The 15,490-nt window shown below is 37.9% G+C and overlaps 1 protein-coding gene across 1 annotated transcript in view; it reads right to left on the bottom strand.

Annotated features, from left to right (window-relative positions):
• Window positions 1-595: 595 nt before the first annotated feature.
• Window positions 596-15,490, bottom strand: part of SNTG1 (syntrophin gamma 1) — a 169,472-nt gene continuing 154,577 nt past the window's right edge. The window contains exons 17-18 of the mRNA XM_042464439.1: window positions 11,461-11,571; window positions 596-2,442 (exon numbers count right to left, since the gene is read on the bottom strand). Of these exons, the coding sequence (XP_042320373.1) occupies window positions 2,227-2,442; window positions 11,461-11,571 (327 nt within the window). The 3' untranslated portion in view covers window positions 596-2,226. The remainder of the gene's footprint in view (window positions 2,443-11,460; window positions 11,572-15,490) is intronic.

Raw genomic sequence — 15,490 nt, 5'->3', positions numbered from 1 at the left:
AAAAGCCTCACTGATGGGATCTGAAATCTTCTTGTATACATCTGAATGTAAGGGCATATTTAGATGCACTGAATTTAATCTTATTTATTCACACTTAATTGTGCCCTGGATTTTGTCCAGTGAAAAACTAAGTTTATTTAAGAGGACTCTTCTCTATACCTGCTTTACTTGGGTTCCCAAATACGTGAAGAATAATGGAACATATCTATATAGCACATCAGAATGACTGTTTATATACTGAAGGAGAAACTGCTACCCCATATGCAATATGTTTAAAAGGGGTTATGGACTAATTTTTTTTTCATAGACAACACAGGGTGAAAACATTTTTCCAAAGGCTTTTCCAGAATGTTTCAAATTATGATGGGGAAGATGAGCCATTTAACCAGAAAAAAAAATATAACCTTTCTGTCTGAAAGGTCATGTTTAACAGCTCTTAAATGAAACTGTTGTTGTTGTTGTTGTGTGCCTTCAAATATTTTCCAAGTTATGGTGACCATAAGGTGAACTTCTCATGGGGTTTTCTTGGCAAGTTTCTTCACATGGGGGTTGTCATTGCCATCACCTGAGGCTGAGAGAATGTGACTTGCCCAAGGTCATCCAGGGGGTTTCCATGGCTGAGTCGAGATAAAATACAAATGAAATGCACACATGTAAATGAGAGTTTTTTCTGGGTCTCCTTTTGGTAAAATGAAAACCAGATTTAAGCATGGACGCTTATAGAACCTTTATTGTGCCATTCACAAAATAGCACAGTTGGAATTTGAGAGGCAAAAGATTGGTAGTGTAAATGACATTTTAATAAAAAAAGAAAACCAAATAAAGAAATTCAATATCACACTAGTGGATGTCCACTCACATGATTGGAATTTCTTTTCCACTCCCTGCATCCCACTGAACTTGTTCTGGAGGGTTTCTCAGATCTCTAAATTAAGTTTTGAAGGCCTGCATGGGGCTTCAGGGAAGAAGAAGGATGATCCACTCCTCAGTTCCACTGTTGGTATAGTTCCATGAGAGGAGTGACAGTGCCAAATCTTACCCCTCACCAAACTGGTGCAATATTGTTTTCTAATTCATTCATAATTAAAATTCTTCCATATTTTGACAGGTTTTCAATAACAGCACACAACTGGTATCTAGAAAGATTTTTGCTTAGGATTTAATCCCATGATTCTCATGCTATGACCTCTGTGTAGTCTATGAGATCAATGGAACTACTCTAGATTAAAGGCCTAGTTGTTTGCCAGAAGGAGGTCACAGAGTAAGCTTATGTGGCTTTATCCCCTCAGACTGCACATGAAGGTAAACTATGACAGAACACTTTCCTATAAAAACAAAATAAAACATTCAGACAGAGAAATTCAAGCATTTTAGGGGGAATGCTAACTATAACCATTCATTCTAGATTTTTAATATTGTATCTGTAAAAGGTTTGTTTTTATATTGGTGGAAGAACAAGGGACATCCACCAGCACTGTGAAGTGGCACAGGATTTCCACTTTATGTGGACTTTGTGAGAACAAAGCCTGAACGGCTTAAGTATTATAGGCTCAAATAGCAGATGGCTTACTTATGTGTATATTTCTTCCTGCACTCCCCTACAAAAACATTGGCCTAATATGGCTATACTTTGATCACTACAATAATGTGATGAAAGCAAATTTAAGAATGAGCATGACTCTATTTCAAAATGGCACAAATATGGATTTGCAACAGTACTTAAGGTGCTTTCTTTCAAAACAGATACAGTAGCTTCTTTCCAATGTCACTTCCTTGTTGCTCCATGGTGTAAGCCTCTTGGTCGCCCTTCTGTTGTTGATTAACAAGAGGATGTTATTTTAAATCCAGAGCACAATAAGTTGTCATTAGAAAACAGAGACAAGAAAATGACAGTTCATTTCAGTTCTCTTATCATTATGGAGAGTTGAAAAGTGTGTTAAATACTTAAGTGCAATGCTTGGTCAGTTATTCATTTTTGTTTCTTTTGTTTCCACTCTCATTTGCTTGTGTAAAAACATAATCATCTATTTCTGTTTGGACTGTGTACTGATGCCTTGTGAAACAGATTTAATTCAGGATCCCCTGTGACCACATTCTGCTGAGAAGTGCCACTTGTTTCTTGAGTCAGTTCTCGTGCTTGCTGTTCTCTGAGGAACTAGTCTGATAAGTATTTATGCCTAGTTATCTGTACTCCCCGAAAAGTGGTAAGTGCAAAAATGGGAGATATCAAGTCGTATACTTTAATTTGCTACTGCCAGAAGATGTCGCAATGGCAGCAGTTCCAGCAGCAGCAGCAGAAGTAGTAGTAGCAGAGGCAGCAGAAGTACCAACAGAAGCTGTCGCTTGACTGCTAACATACTGTGGGTCCAAACATGCCACCTTGGCAGCAAAGAATGAGTGGATACAATGTAGGACTGCAAATAGATTGGAAAATTCCAACTCCTGAAAATGAAAGCAAAATAGGACAAATGTGAGAGGCAAAACCATTCATCCATCATAATACAATATAGCTAATGTAAAGCAGGAGCAGGTAATTTTGGGGAGGTGAGGGAGCTGAACTTACTCACCAGAGAACCAAGAAGGGCTGCCCCCTACTGACCCTCCAAAAGATGTTACCTGCCCCTTTGCTAGAAAAAGTATGGTAACACAGTGTTAGGTCCTAGTCAATGGTTCATTTTAGAAATCTCAAAAAACAAGCTATAGAAAGCAATACAAAGTTTTAAATTAGCCTAATAATTGAAGGGTGAGCGCTTCACAGACTCTGGGTAGCTAAGGACATAGCTGGTGTACTTCACTTCTTTCTAAGACATTTGCTAACTCATACTTTAGGTTGCATTGCAAACACCCTCAAACATGTAACTAACTTTATTGCTTTTTAATAAAAAATCTGTGACTAATCACTGTCTTTTGAAGAAACATCGCACAAATTTTCATGTCCACTAACACATCTTTTTCAACATACCAACCTATATTTTAATTAATAACCAAGGACAACTCATGTTAAAAAACATAAAGACACAGGCCAGGATACACCAGGGTTCTTCTGCTGAAAAAAAAAAAACTACTTTATCTATGGAACCAGGGAAATAATTTCCCTTCTGAAGCTCCTTTCCAGCTTAGAAATCTGTTCAGAATGGGTGGGAAAAACTCTGGAACTGTTCTGAGGAGATGGGGACAACTGTATGTAAGGGGAAGAGGAGTAGAGGAAAATTGGTCGGGAGCTAGTCTAACCTTTATTTAGGTCCTTCCTCCTTTTACATGCCTCCTAGTCTCCCATACCTCATTAACAATTCAATTTGCTCTTCTCCATCAACTGGGAGATTGGGTATACAGTAGTTAGGTAGGTCATAGCACTCAGAAGAAAGTCTGATTTTCTGAAAGCTTTCTATTAAACAAACGTTAATTCTGACATAGCCCATAAATATCTTGGGGGCCATACCAACAAGAAATGAAAAACATAATAACTGCCTTTTGATCAAATCATGGATTTCAAGTAAATGAAGCAGCAGATATGATGAAAATAGGGAAGAATCACAGGCTGAAAAATCAAAAGTGCTGCCTATGAACCAACAATATGATTTGCTGATTAAACTTTTTTCTGAACAGCATTGTTGTTGTTGTTGTTGTTGTTGTTGTAAAACTTTAATATGGATCAGGAATTCTCAGTGAGACAAACACTTTCCCCAGAAATGTATCATGCTAGGACTTGGCTATTATTAAAGACATTAATACTAAATTTATATTCAATTTTAACTGAAGCTTTATGTTCTACACAGTCATATTTGTTTGACAGTCCAGCAGCCCACAAGACTGATTTCAAAGCACATTTTAAAAATCTCTTGGGGATTTATCACACTGGAGCTAATTTTGGCATTAAATAGGGATTAAAGTGCATTTAAAGCATCCTGCAAATAAAGCAAAAATGGCAAGTAATTGCACAAGTAAAGTGATATAGAAAATGCATTGTTCCTGACATCCTGAAAGTAAAAAGATGCATGTTAATGCTTCTTTGTGACCACTTTAATGGTGAGTTTTGTGCGACATCATGTGAAATCGTTTTGCATAATTACGCAATTTTTCCAGGATGTTCATGGGATAAACTGCTGATCTCCTTCATGTGATAAACTCCTTAGAGTATATATAAATATATTTTCTGTCATAATACATCTTACAATACAGAAAAGTTACTTAGCAGCCCCCTGTGACAGCCACCAGCAGAAAAAAATATTCAGCTAAATGTAAGCCAGAATTTGAGTGCTGTAATCATATATACATGTATAATACAGTTAAATATACATTTGCTCTCTTATAAAGTATGCCCAGAGAGGAGCTCTTAAAATGCCCTGGCATGACTTTTTGTCTACATCTGAGGCACATACTCAAACACTTTTGCAGGGAAAATTTTTACTTTATTTTCTAATATGGAAACAAGACAAGGTGTTACAGTACATAAAACTAGGTTTCACTCAAAACTAGTCACTTTGCAGGTTATGGAGAAGGAGATATGAGTATGAATGGGGTAGTACTCAGAGTACTCTTTGTACTCTGGAAAAATTTCAAAAGAGAAAATATGAATATAATCCCTGCAGAGAGATGTATGAGCTGTCTCCAACTCCAAGGCACTGACTTTTATAAGTTCTCATTGTGGAACAACAGAGGAAAGTGCTTCGTTATAACATGGAAAAGTCGAGGGCAGGTTATTGTAAAATATGAACATAGGCATGTAATGGCATTTAATGCAGGCTAATCCAAAGTATAACCATAAATATACGTATAATAGCATGTCTCCCCACTCTTCATCCCCCACTCTTTCCATTCCAACTTGTTTTATTAGTTTTTTGAAGCAGAGTTGCTTGTATCAGTTGCTCCCCAGATGAGCAATGCTAAAAAAATATTAAGAACCCAAATCAAGAAAATAAAAGTAGTTTTATTTGCTCTTTTCAGTGCTAAGCTATACAGTGCATTAGATGTGTAGTGAGCACCTGAGCCTTTCTTTCTTTCTTTTTTACAAGTACAAGTAATTCAGTCTCAAGCGGGATCACTACACACATTGGAAAGGTCTCTCTGTCTCACACACACACAGAGCAACTTTTCCCCCTTTAAATTTGCCTGTCTTCACATGGGGAAAAATCATCAGAGCTAATACCATTTCCCCATCCTCAAGAACAGGAAAGTCACAACCACTGGTATCTGTGCATTGTCATCTTAATCCAGATCAGGAGTGTGTATGTTTATAACTTAAAAAAGAAAAAAGAGAATATAGGTGCGTTACAGACGCGCCAAAGGGGCGTGCTAGGGTTAGGAAGGGGCGTGTTAGGGTTGAGAAGGGGCATCACTTCCTAATGCCCCTCAACCCTAGTACGGACCACCGAGTCTGTACAAAATGGCGACGCCTGTCCACATGGGGGGCACCATTTTGACATCATGGACGCATAGCATCCAGATGTCGTGCAGCGGAAGTGACACTGCAAGTGCATGACTAGCGCCTCGTGGCGCCACTTCCGGGGCCCAGAAAGAAGCGCCATTTTGGCGCTTCTTTCTGGCTGCACCCGGGAACCGCATGGATTGGCTGCTGTGGTTCCCAGACACAGCAACCGGCAGCGGCAGACCGCCCGTTTTGGGCAGTCTGTAACTCACCATAGATAGGCAGGTAGGATTAGTTGCATACTACATATGCCATATGCTGTGTAGCTTAGCCCTCAGTGTACCTACATTCCAGCTGAGCATAGTCTACTGTTATCAGGTGGTTGGGAAACAGGAACAGTATCAGCTGTATGAAATAAAATGAAATAAAATGTGCTTCATAATGCCAGCTGGGTAGTTCAATATTCACAGCATATGTTAAGCTCTGCCAGATCAGTAAGTTGAAATGCATGCTTAATGAACTTCTGTATTGTTCCTGGCCATCACATTTTATTTCTCTGTAGAAGACCATGAATTACAATCACAGGTCTGTTTCCAAGAGTCATCACAGCTTTCATTAGCCTGTATTGGTTACACACTATTCAAGTACCAAGGGAAAAGAGGTAAATTATTCGTGCTAAATATGCAAGTTGGTGGTTTTATCCTCATCAAATGTGAGGCAGCAGCTGGAAATAATGGGAGAAATTGCCCTGATATGCGTAATAAATGAAACACTGGAATACCTGTAGCTATTCAAACATTCTAGGGTTGATTAACTAGCTGACATTTCAGTTCAATCCACGAATTCACCAAATTGTTATTACACTACAGGTATTATCACTACTAGCCAGCAGAAGAAATGATGAGGAATGCTGGGAGAAGCCTACATTATTTCCACCTTTCTGCTACAGCAACAAAGATTGGCCATGTTGGTTGAGTACTTTCTGTGAGCAATGCCAAGAGCAAGTTAGTTAAGGAACCAGAGAAAGCAGTAGAGAATGTAAAAACAATGTTTTAATTATAGAGCTCTTCCAGGTGTTTTTCAACATTTGTCAGCTTATTTATATTGATTTACAAGTCATACGTTTACATATAGTATTATCAGTTTTTATTACAATGTTTATATTTGGGTTATTTTCTTCCTTCTGTTTGTGTGTGTTTGTGACAATTTTTTCCAAGTTTTTGTATCTGTGTAGTAACAATGAACCAGAAGGAGCTATGAACGTGTAGACTTAATTCACCTAGACATAATTTCACATAATAAATAATTTTCCTTTTCTAAAAAGTTATATGGAAGAGGAAGAAGAGAAAGATTACTGTGGCATTGAAGGCCATCAATGTCAATTCATTATGCATCTTAAATTAGAGATGGAAAGAATATTCGCCACTATTTGTTTCCAAGCCAAAACTGGGTTGTCTAACACTCAGGAAATCCAATCAAGAAGAATAATAGTCAAAATAATTTTGTGCAGTTTTCTCCTGGTATTTTCACAACCTGAAGTATTTCTGGAAGTTATTCTGCACAGAAATGTGCATGCTTTTACATGAGATTTATTGGGGCTTGTGCAAAAACTGTTTACAGACAACCACATATTTTTTTATTTTCCATGCAACCCCCTCCAGTAATCTTGCACAACAGCATCTTGCATGAAACAGCGTGGTAAAATATAACCCCCTTACTGAAACTGCTCAACTGGCTGCTGATCTATTTCCAGGCAGATTTCAAAATGCTGGTTGTGATCTTTACAGCCACATGTAACTGAAATGCCTGAGTCTTTAAGATGTGTGGGGGAAGGGCTTTCTCTTGGCTCTATCACCATCACACATCACACACAGGAGGAAGCCTTCTCAGTGGCTGCTGGAACTCCTTACCCTGGGAGTGTTAGTTGGTCCTCTTGCTGCTGTTGCTCCAGAGGTTAGTAAAGACCATTTTATTTTATATTATTTTATTTATAAAAAGTCTAAAAATCTGAAAGTCTTTAAGCATTTACTTCTATAAACACGAGGCAACCAATTTAGCAGAAGCATCAAGCATATCAAAAATAGAACCATGCATATTTCAGTCTGCTCCATCTCAAAAGTGGCACCATCAAGTTAGACAATGTAGGAAAAGATGGTGGTTCAATGTTCATGGGAGTGGAGTATTTTCCTCGCAGAGAAAAGTTGGGAGAGATTGACTTTAGAAAACTTTACTAGGGGAGCAGAGCAGAGATTTATACAATTGCATACAGTATGCAGAAAGTGGATGGGTAGGATGGAGCTTCCTGTCTTTCATAATATTAGAATTCAGAGTAAAGCAATTAAATTGATTGGCAGTAGATGCAGAAGAGACAACAAAACTTTTCTTGACATATCATATAATACGGACTGCACAAATATAAGATCTAATCCTAGCTATCATGTTAGGTAGCAATAAAGGGACTGTGGAGACAACAGGCAGATTAGAATCTTGGTACTTGCCAATAGGAGTGAAGGCAGGAAAAGGTGAGGGCTGCTCCCAGGAGTTAGTATATAAGAGAGAGGAGCAGGTTTGAAAGTGGTTGATGTTTAGTTTGCCCTGAGGGTGAAGAGCCATTGAGGATAGGTTAGAATAATGTGAGAGCAGTTAGAAAGGGTTTTAGGTACCCAAGAAAGGGATGGAGAATGTCCTTTTAATTATATTGTTGCAGTGTCCTGCGGGAGACATAGTGTTTGGTTATTAGTGGAGTCATAGGTAACCAGAAGTGTTATAAGATATGGGAGACATAGTGATGGAGTCAAAGTAACCAGAAGGATTATAAAATACAAAAGTTTAATAAAGGTTCTATGAGAATTTAGTCTGTAAGGAAACATATATAAAGCTATGGAGAAACAATTACAAAAACAAGCTAAAGAGACTGTTAAACTGTGCAACTAATAAAGTAAATAAACTAATAAAGGAACATATTAGATAGAGGGTGTCTGGCTGTCAAAGAATAGTTGTGCCAAGCTGGGAAACAATTTGAAACCCAAAGTGCTGGCTTCTAAAGAGAGTTATAGTGCATGAGACACTTAAGAGAGTCAAGGATTTGAGTCCCACAGTAAAGAATTGGTGGGATAGTGGTCATTACTTTCACACAATTGGTGGCAGTGGTGGGATTAAAAAGACCCATTGGGCTGCCTTCCAGAAAAGTATTTGGGTGAATGTCACTGAGACATACTGGTGGCAGCAGTAAGTGAGAGGTTTTAAGAAATTTTGGCAGTTCCACGTTAACATCTCAACAGGGGCATTAGACAAATTCATGGAGAATAAAGCCACTCACTGCTGTTATTCATGGTGGCTATAAGGAACCTCTGGATATTAGCTGCTGGGAGAACAGTAGCAAGAGAAGGCTGTTGACTTGAATTTCCGCATGAAGGCTTCCCAGAATCATCAGTTTAGATCCTACGGGAAGCAGAACACCAGACTAGATGGACCTTAGACCAGCAGGGCTATTCAGGATTTAAACAGACAATTGACAATCAAAGAATACAGATATTTCTTAGTTATTACTAAAAGACTGAAGTATTTACATATTTATTGACTGATTTAATTTGTTACTTATGTTTTTGTAGAACTGAGATCCAAGTACTTTTTAAAATAACTACATATATATTTAAATTGTTAAATATAATTAAATTAGTTACAATATTAAAATATACTTAAATTAAAAACAGATTAAAAACACCTCAATACTATTTAAAGCTAAAAAATTCAGCATGTCCCTACCAAACATACCCTACCAAATCGGTGGGACCAAAAGGCAGGCTTCTCCAAAAGACCTCAAACTCCAGAAAAACTTGGATGGGCAAACTTAGATTTAACTACCGTAATGCCAAAATAATGGAACTAATTCCACAGCAGTCAGAAGTTACACTTCACAGCATGACATTTTACATTTTGGTAAATTAGGCAAGAAATGGATTGCAAAAATCTTAGGCAGCTTTATAAAAAAATTTATTAGTCATCAATGTCTAAAGGGTTTGCTTAGAAATACATACTCAAGTGGTGATTTGGAGAAAACAAGCAAACTTTATTTTGATTAATAGATGCTATCTTAAATCTTCAGGCAGCAAGAGGCTTTCTAGGTTTTCAGCTTTAGAACAGCACTTGTGGTCCCTCTACATAACCTGTATTTTTCTGGAATGCAGGAAAGCTTGTAAATACTGCTGGAGGGTGTACACATTTCACATGAATAACTATGATTCCTACACATTTAGACAGAGGAACATTAGATAAATGTAAATTAAAACTCACATTCAGTGAATATTATTTTATGTTTTCAATCAGCAACACATGACTGCAACACAAATATAGCTCCTGAACAAACATTTGAATACCATTCAAATAATATATTCAAATGCCATGTTACGTTCTAGCTTGCTTACAGAAGACTTGAATAAAAAAAAACAGGTTTGTATGGGAAGCAAACTTTCTTGCTGTTCAGTGTTCTGTGAGAAAAGTCCCATAATATTAGCAGTGCTCATGAGAACTGACGTTGGATAAGCTAATATCCACTCACCTCTACATCATTCATACATTACCAAATGTCTCTTAGGGCCCAAACAGACAGGCCAAAATAAAACTGCTTTGGGCCACTTTGGAAGTGTGTTGTTTAAATTATGCTTGTGTCCTAAGAGGCTGGAAGCCATGCCAAAGCCACAATCCAGTTTTAAGGACGGGAGTGCAGCTTTGGTGCAGCTTCTGGCCTCCAAAGTGACCCAATGCAGCTTAATTTTGGCCTGACTGTTTGGGGCCTTACTGTCTCTCAAGCTGTCATGAAGGAAGGAAAAAACATAGCCTGTGGTTTCTCTTTTGCCTCTCCTTCAAGAATAAAATTCTTGTCCTAAATCTGATTGTTACTCCCAAATAGAGTAGACAGATTAAATCTATTTTTAGTATTAAATCAATGACAGCAGGACACATGTTACAAAAATGAACCTTTTGACAATGGGAACAATTATGTTGGAATGGGACACCACCTCAATAAAAGTGGTCAATAGCTTGGCCAAGCACTACCACATGATAGGGGGCAACTGCAAAGGCTATTTAGGCCTGTTGCCCCCTCATGTGTCAGCTCTTCACTTTTTGAGATGCATTAATTTACTAATTTACCAGCTCTAAACTTTGTTAGTTAGGGCCAGGTAGACTAGCTCCATTAAAGCCATTGTTAAATGGTGATTCAACACATAGGTAAATCCCATTTTTTCAATGGCTCTACAGTGCACCCGCGCTATAAGCGGGCGCCCCATACGCGGCTTCCAGCTTACACGGAAGCCGCGCGACAGGAGAATGAATGGTGCATGCGATCGAATGGGACTTGAGCTTATGTGCTATTTGGTTTATGAGGGGTAGGTGGGTGGGGGTAGAACGGATCCCCCACGTAAGCCAAGGGCGCACTGTACTTTAACATGGACTGATGTAAGATATAGGTCATATTCTCTCCATCCATTAAAATACCATGCCTGTTTAAAATATTTTATTCATTTATTTATTGAATTTATACCCCACCCTTCTCCCAGCTGCTATATAACTGTTATGTAAAGCTACACTATTCAGTCATATTAGAACTATTTAAATCTAGTCATAAAATGCCTAAAATCAGAGGTAGAAGAAGAAACTCTTGCAGGAGCCAACTCCAAAATTATTGAAAGGATTGACACAACACAAAGGTTTTACAAGCTAGTGATTGTTTTTAGAGATGAGACAGTCTCTTCAAATAGCAAAGGGACAGACCTCCACACTGTGAGAGGACTCTGTGCTCCATGATTCAATTGACCAATGAATGACAGCTCTAATGTTTTAAACTATTTAAACTATTTTATTGAAATATAGTTGAGCCTGGCTGATATAAAGTGTGTGTTTGTGTGAGAGAGAGAGCTCATTTTTTCCACCTCCAACTTCTCAGTCAGCTGCAGAACTGAGTGCACATCTTGTTCTGTTAAGTACCAGGACAACAGACCCACCTTTTTTACCATCCCACAACTGAGACAATTTTGTTCCTTACTTGATCCAAAGTCTTTCTGAAAAGAGGGGACATATTTAATTCTTCCTTTTACCTTTGCTTCTATCTGCTTCGTATCTGGATTTTGGAATAAAAATTTGATCTTGCTCTTGCCATCATCTGAAGACCCTTTAAGCTGGGAAAATTTGTACCGCCATAGTACAGCCTAAAGAAAACAAAAACATAAACAGGCATCTATCAGACAAAAGCAGAAGGAAAGTTCTTCCTGGAAACTTTTTAACCTACCAGTGATATAAAATTAAACAAATTCAGTGTTCTCTGGTTTGAAGTCTCTTTGATCATAAAGATGTATTACATTTGGACAGTGCCTGGTTCAGAGCACTCAGACTGCATCTATGAAATGTTGTTAGAAATCCTTTTAGCTTCATCTGACCCTGGTGTAACAATAAAAAGAAGAAAAAGTAAAGAGGAAAAAAAATAGAAGGAGAAGATCCCAATTTGCACTATGTCAAAATGTGATAAATAAAGCCAGGTTCCCTCTCCCCAAAACTTATTTTATTCCAGAATATTCCTGATGAAGCTAAACAAATGCAAATCAAGCAGGGATATAGAACATTTGTTAGTTTTGGTCTAAAATACCCATTAGCCTCACTATATTGTGATAGTTGTAATCCAAAACACCTAGAGGGCAATATTTTACACCGCTGGATAAGAGTTTTTTGTTGACTTATTGATTGAGGAAGATCACCTGGTGGTTGGTTAGTAGCTTCCTTTCACCCATGTCGATCCTATTTCATCTATATGATCCACAGCTCTTGCATGTCAGACATCTAAGTCTCAGATAAATCTGAACATGACAGATATATCTATCAGGTTGCATGGCACATTTCCACTTTATCATTGATAAGTGGAAAAATTGTTTTGAGGCAGAGTGCTATATCACTGGATTCAGGTTCACACTTTTGAATGAGGGGTTATGTTTCATGTGGCTCTTACAAACTATCTGTAATTGCAAATCCCTAGGCAGGGGCAATGTATCCCAAAAATAATGATGAATTGTTACAGAGTCATGGTGCCAAATGCATGCTTTGCAAGTATCATATAGAAATCTGAACATTCTACCTAGTATCTAGACGAGATACTCATACACTTCTATAGATGTAAACATTTGTCTCCATGTATTAGCTTTATGGAGACAATCAAACTATGTACAACAAACAGGGGAGAGGTGTCTGACTGAGTTGCAAACATTCAGCAGAATGTTTGTCTGTAGCCAATACACTTACAACTGTATATGCAACCATGGTCTTGTTTCATACTCTGTGCTTGCACAGAGGTTGAATGTCTGTTGCTAAGTGGCTATTGCTAAGTGGCAATCACCTGAAAAATGCTCTGCTATTTTACCATATTCTTTCATCACATACCCACTAGTAGTGACATTCATTTTAGAGCTCTATATTTGCCAAAGGTGTGTTTATGTTCAGTGACTCATTTAGTGATTTTCACTCCTTCTCCTAGTCCATTGTGAAAAATGGTCTAGAGGGACTAATAGGTATCATCTCACATTCTGTGAATTTGGCTGAGTCATAGTATCACATAGTACTAAAACCATTCTTGATCCACCCTTAGTGCTTATATCTCTGAAAAAAACAGCAGCTCTGAGCTGAAACTGTTCTGATGAAATCCCAGCAGTGCATCCATACTACATATAGTACTTTAATAACCATTTTAATTGCCATGGACTCATTTTATGGAATTCTGGAATTTGAAATTGGTAGGGTACTTATAATTACCTGATGAAATTCATGGGACTATATAAGAATACTCTAGGAAATAATATCAGGTGCTTAAATTATAAAGCCCAGGATTCCACATGAGGGAGCCATGACAGTTAAAGTGCAGCATTAATACCCCAGTGATAAGACGATAACTACAATATCTCTAAACATTTGTACAATAGCATAGATTCCTGTCTAGGTATAAAAAACGTTTATAGAAATCCTTCACAGGATTCACAGGATATTGTTTTTAAAAGATCTGATAACAATAAGATATGACATCTTGCAGCGTAAAGTGTATTTAAGGGCTCTATTAGTTTAACAAAGTACAATGTAATTTCTAGACTATCGAAGTTAGAAAGTATACCCTATATATTATTACTTAGACTTATAAATATAGAATCTGATTTTTGGCACTAGGCAAAGCCATCTTGTACTTGAACCATTATTATATAAAAATATGCCTCAGGAAGGAAAACTTGTTGTCTTCTAGATGGGGATGAACTAACTCCAAATCCCCATTCCTATGCTGGCTATGGATAATGTAAACTGCTATATATTCCTTACCACAGTTTTAAATGCTTTTATGTATTATATTTACAGGCTGCTCTTATAACTGAGATATTTTACAACTACATTGCATACTGTCTATAATCCATCTGGAGAGCAAGTTATGTTTAAGGGGGAAAAGCAGGGTATATGTTTACAAAGCAAGCTAACTAGAGGTGTTTTCCTCTTATGTAAATAGAAGGTATAATTGCACTGTGGCATCCATATTTCCTTCAGGTCATTATTAAACCTAATATGAAAAAAGCTGCTATTGAAGATGAGGATGTGATTTAAGTATAAACTTACTAAATTGTCATGCTGAGACACAACACCTGGCCCAACATTCTGTCCCTACCAGTGGATTTGTGCCTAAGGGAAACTTACAAGTAGGACAAAGTGGTGATAACCACTCAGTACTTAATATGATGTGGTTTATAGTGCCAGGGGAAGAATATTATATCATCCCGTACCTTTATGTGAGTCTTAATTTCTATGCTGGTGTTTATTTCAGGTGTGTTCCATGTTGTAAGAACACAACATGGTGTGGTGGTTTAAGCACTGGACTAATACTTGGAGACGAGGGTCTGAATTCCAGTTCAGCCATGTCATATGGGCAAGTCATATTCTCTTGGCCTCAGAGGATCACAATGGCAAATCCCCTCTGAAGAAACTTGCAAAGAAAACCCCATGGTAGGTTCACCTTAGTGTTGACTTGAAGGCACACAACAACAAACAAACCATGTTGTGCTTATGTATCTATCACTATTATGACTTTTATTTGATATTTTTAAAACATGTTTTCGCTTTCTGTTTATGTAAGATAATTTGTAGACATTAAACCGGCTTTGGGGCAGGATATGGAGTTGATACTGCCATGTTTGCCTTACTGGATGATCTCCGCCTAAGTATCAACAGGGGTAGTGTGACCCTGTTGGTACTTTTGGATGTCTACATGGCTTTCAATACCATTGACCATGGTATCCTTCTGGAATGCCTGGGAGAGTTGGGGATTGGAGGCACTGCACTGCAATGGTTCTGGTCCTATATCCCAAGGTTTTCTTGGCCAGAATTGCTCAGAGGAGGTTTGCTTTTGTCCTCCTATGAGATTGAGAGGGTATGACTTGCCCAAGGTCACCCAGTGGGTTTCCATGGTCGAATGGGCATTTGAACCCTGGTCTCCAGAGTTGTAGTCCAATACTAAAACCGCTACTCCATGTTGGTCTGAAGTGATATCTAATACCATCCCTCTAAAAGCATGATGTTATAATCTTTGCTGGTACATCATGTAAATATACTTTTACAAATCAGACTTCCATGCTACAAATAAACATTTAATAACTCCTCAATCATTTTTGCTACAAAGCAGGGTTTGGATGCCCTTACCTGGGGACATGCAACAGATCAACCATCAGTTTATGACACTTTGTTCCAAGCCACACTCCAACCCAAACTTGAAGTGTGCCAGGTGTGGTGAGGAATAATGATTATTTCTTAGACAGTTCTCATTATATTTCATTTTAACTGGAAGCTGACAGTTAGTGTCAATTAATGTCCCATTTTCAAAAATATGAAAAAGGAAAGAGCAAGTTTGCTAACAGAGCTGATCAAATTTAGAAAACAGGAATATGCTTGTTGGACCACACTAATGGCAATAGCTTGGAAATGTTAGTTTTTAGATTACACTTTCCAGAATCCCTCAGCCCAACAGGACCATTAGTTACGTTGGCTTGGGGAGTCTGGGAACTGTAGTCCAAAATCAATTTTGCTGACTTCTGCCAAGAACATCTAATGGAACAG

This window comes from Sceloporus undulatus, chromosome 4 (genome assembly GCF_019175285.1).
Source record: "Sceloporus undulatus isolate JIND9_A2432 ecotype Alabama chromosome 4, SceUnd_v1.1, whole genome shotgun sequence".
NCBI lineage: Eukaryota > Metazoa > Chordata > Lepidosauria > Squamata > Phrynosomatidae > Sceloporus > Sceloporus undulatus.
This window is presented reverse-complemented; position numbering and strand designations above follow the sequence as displayed.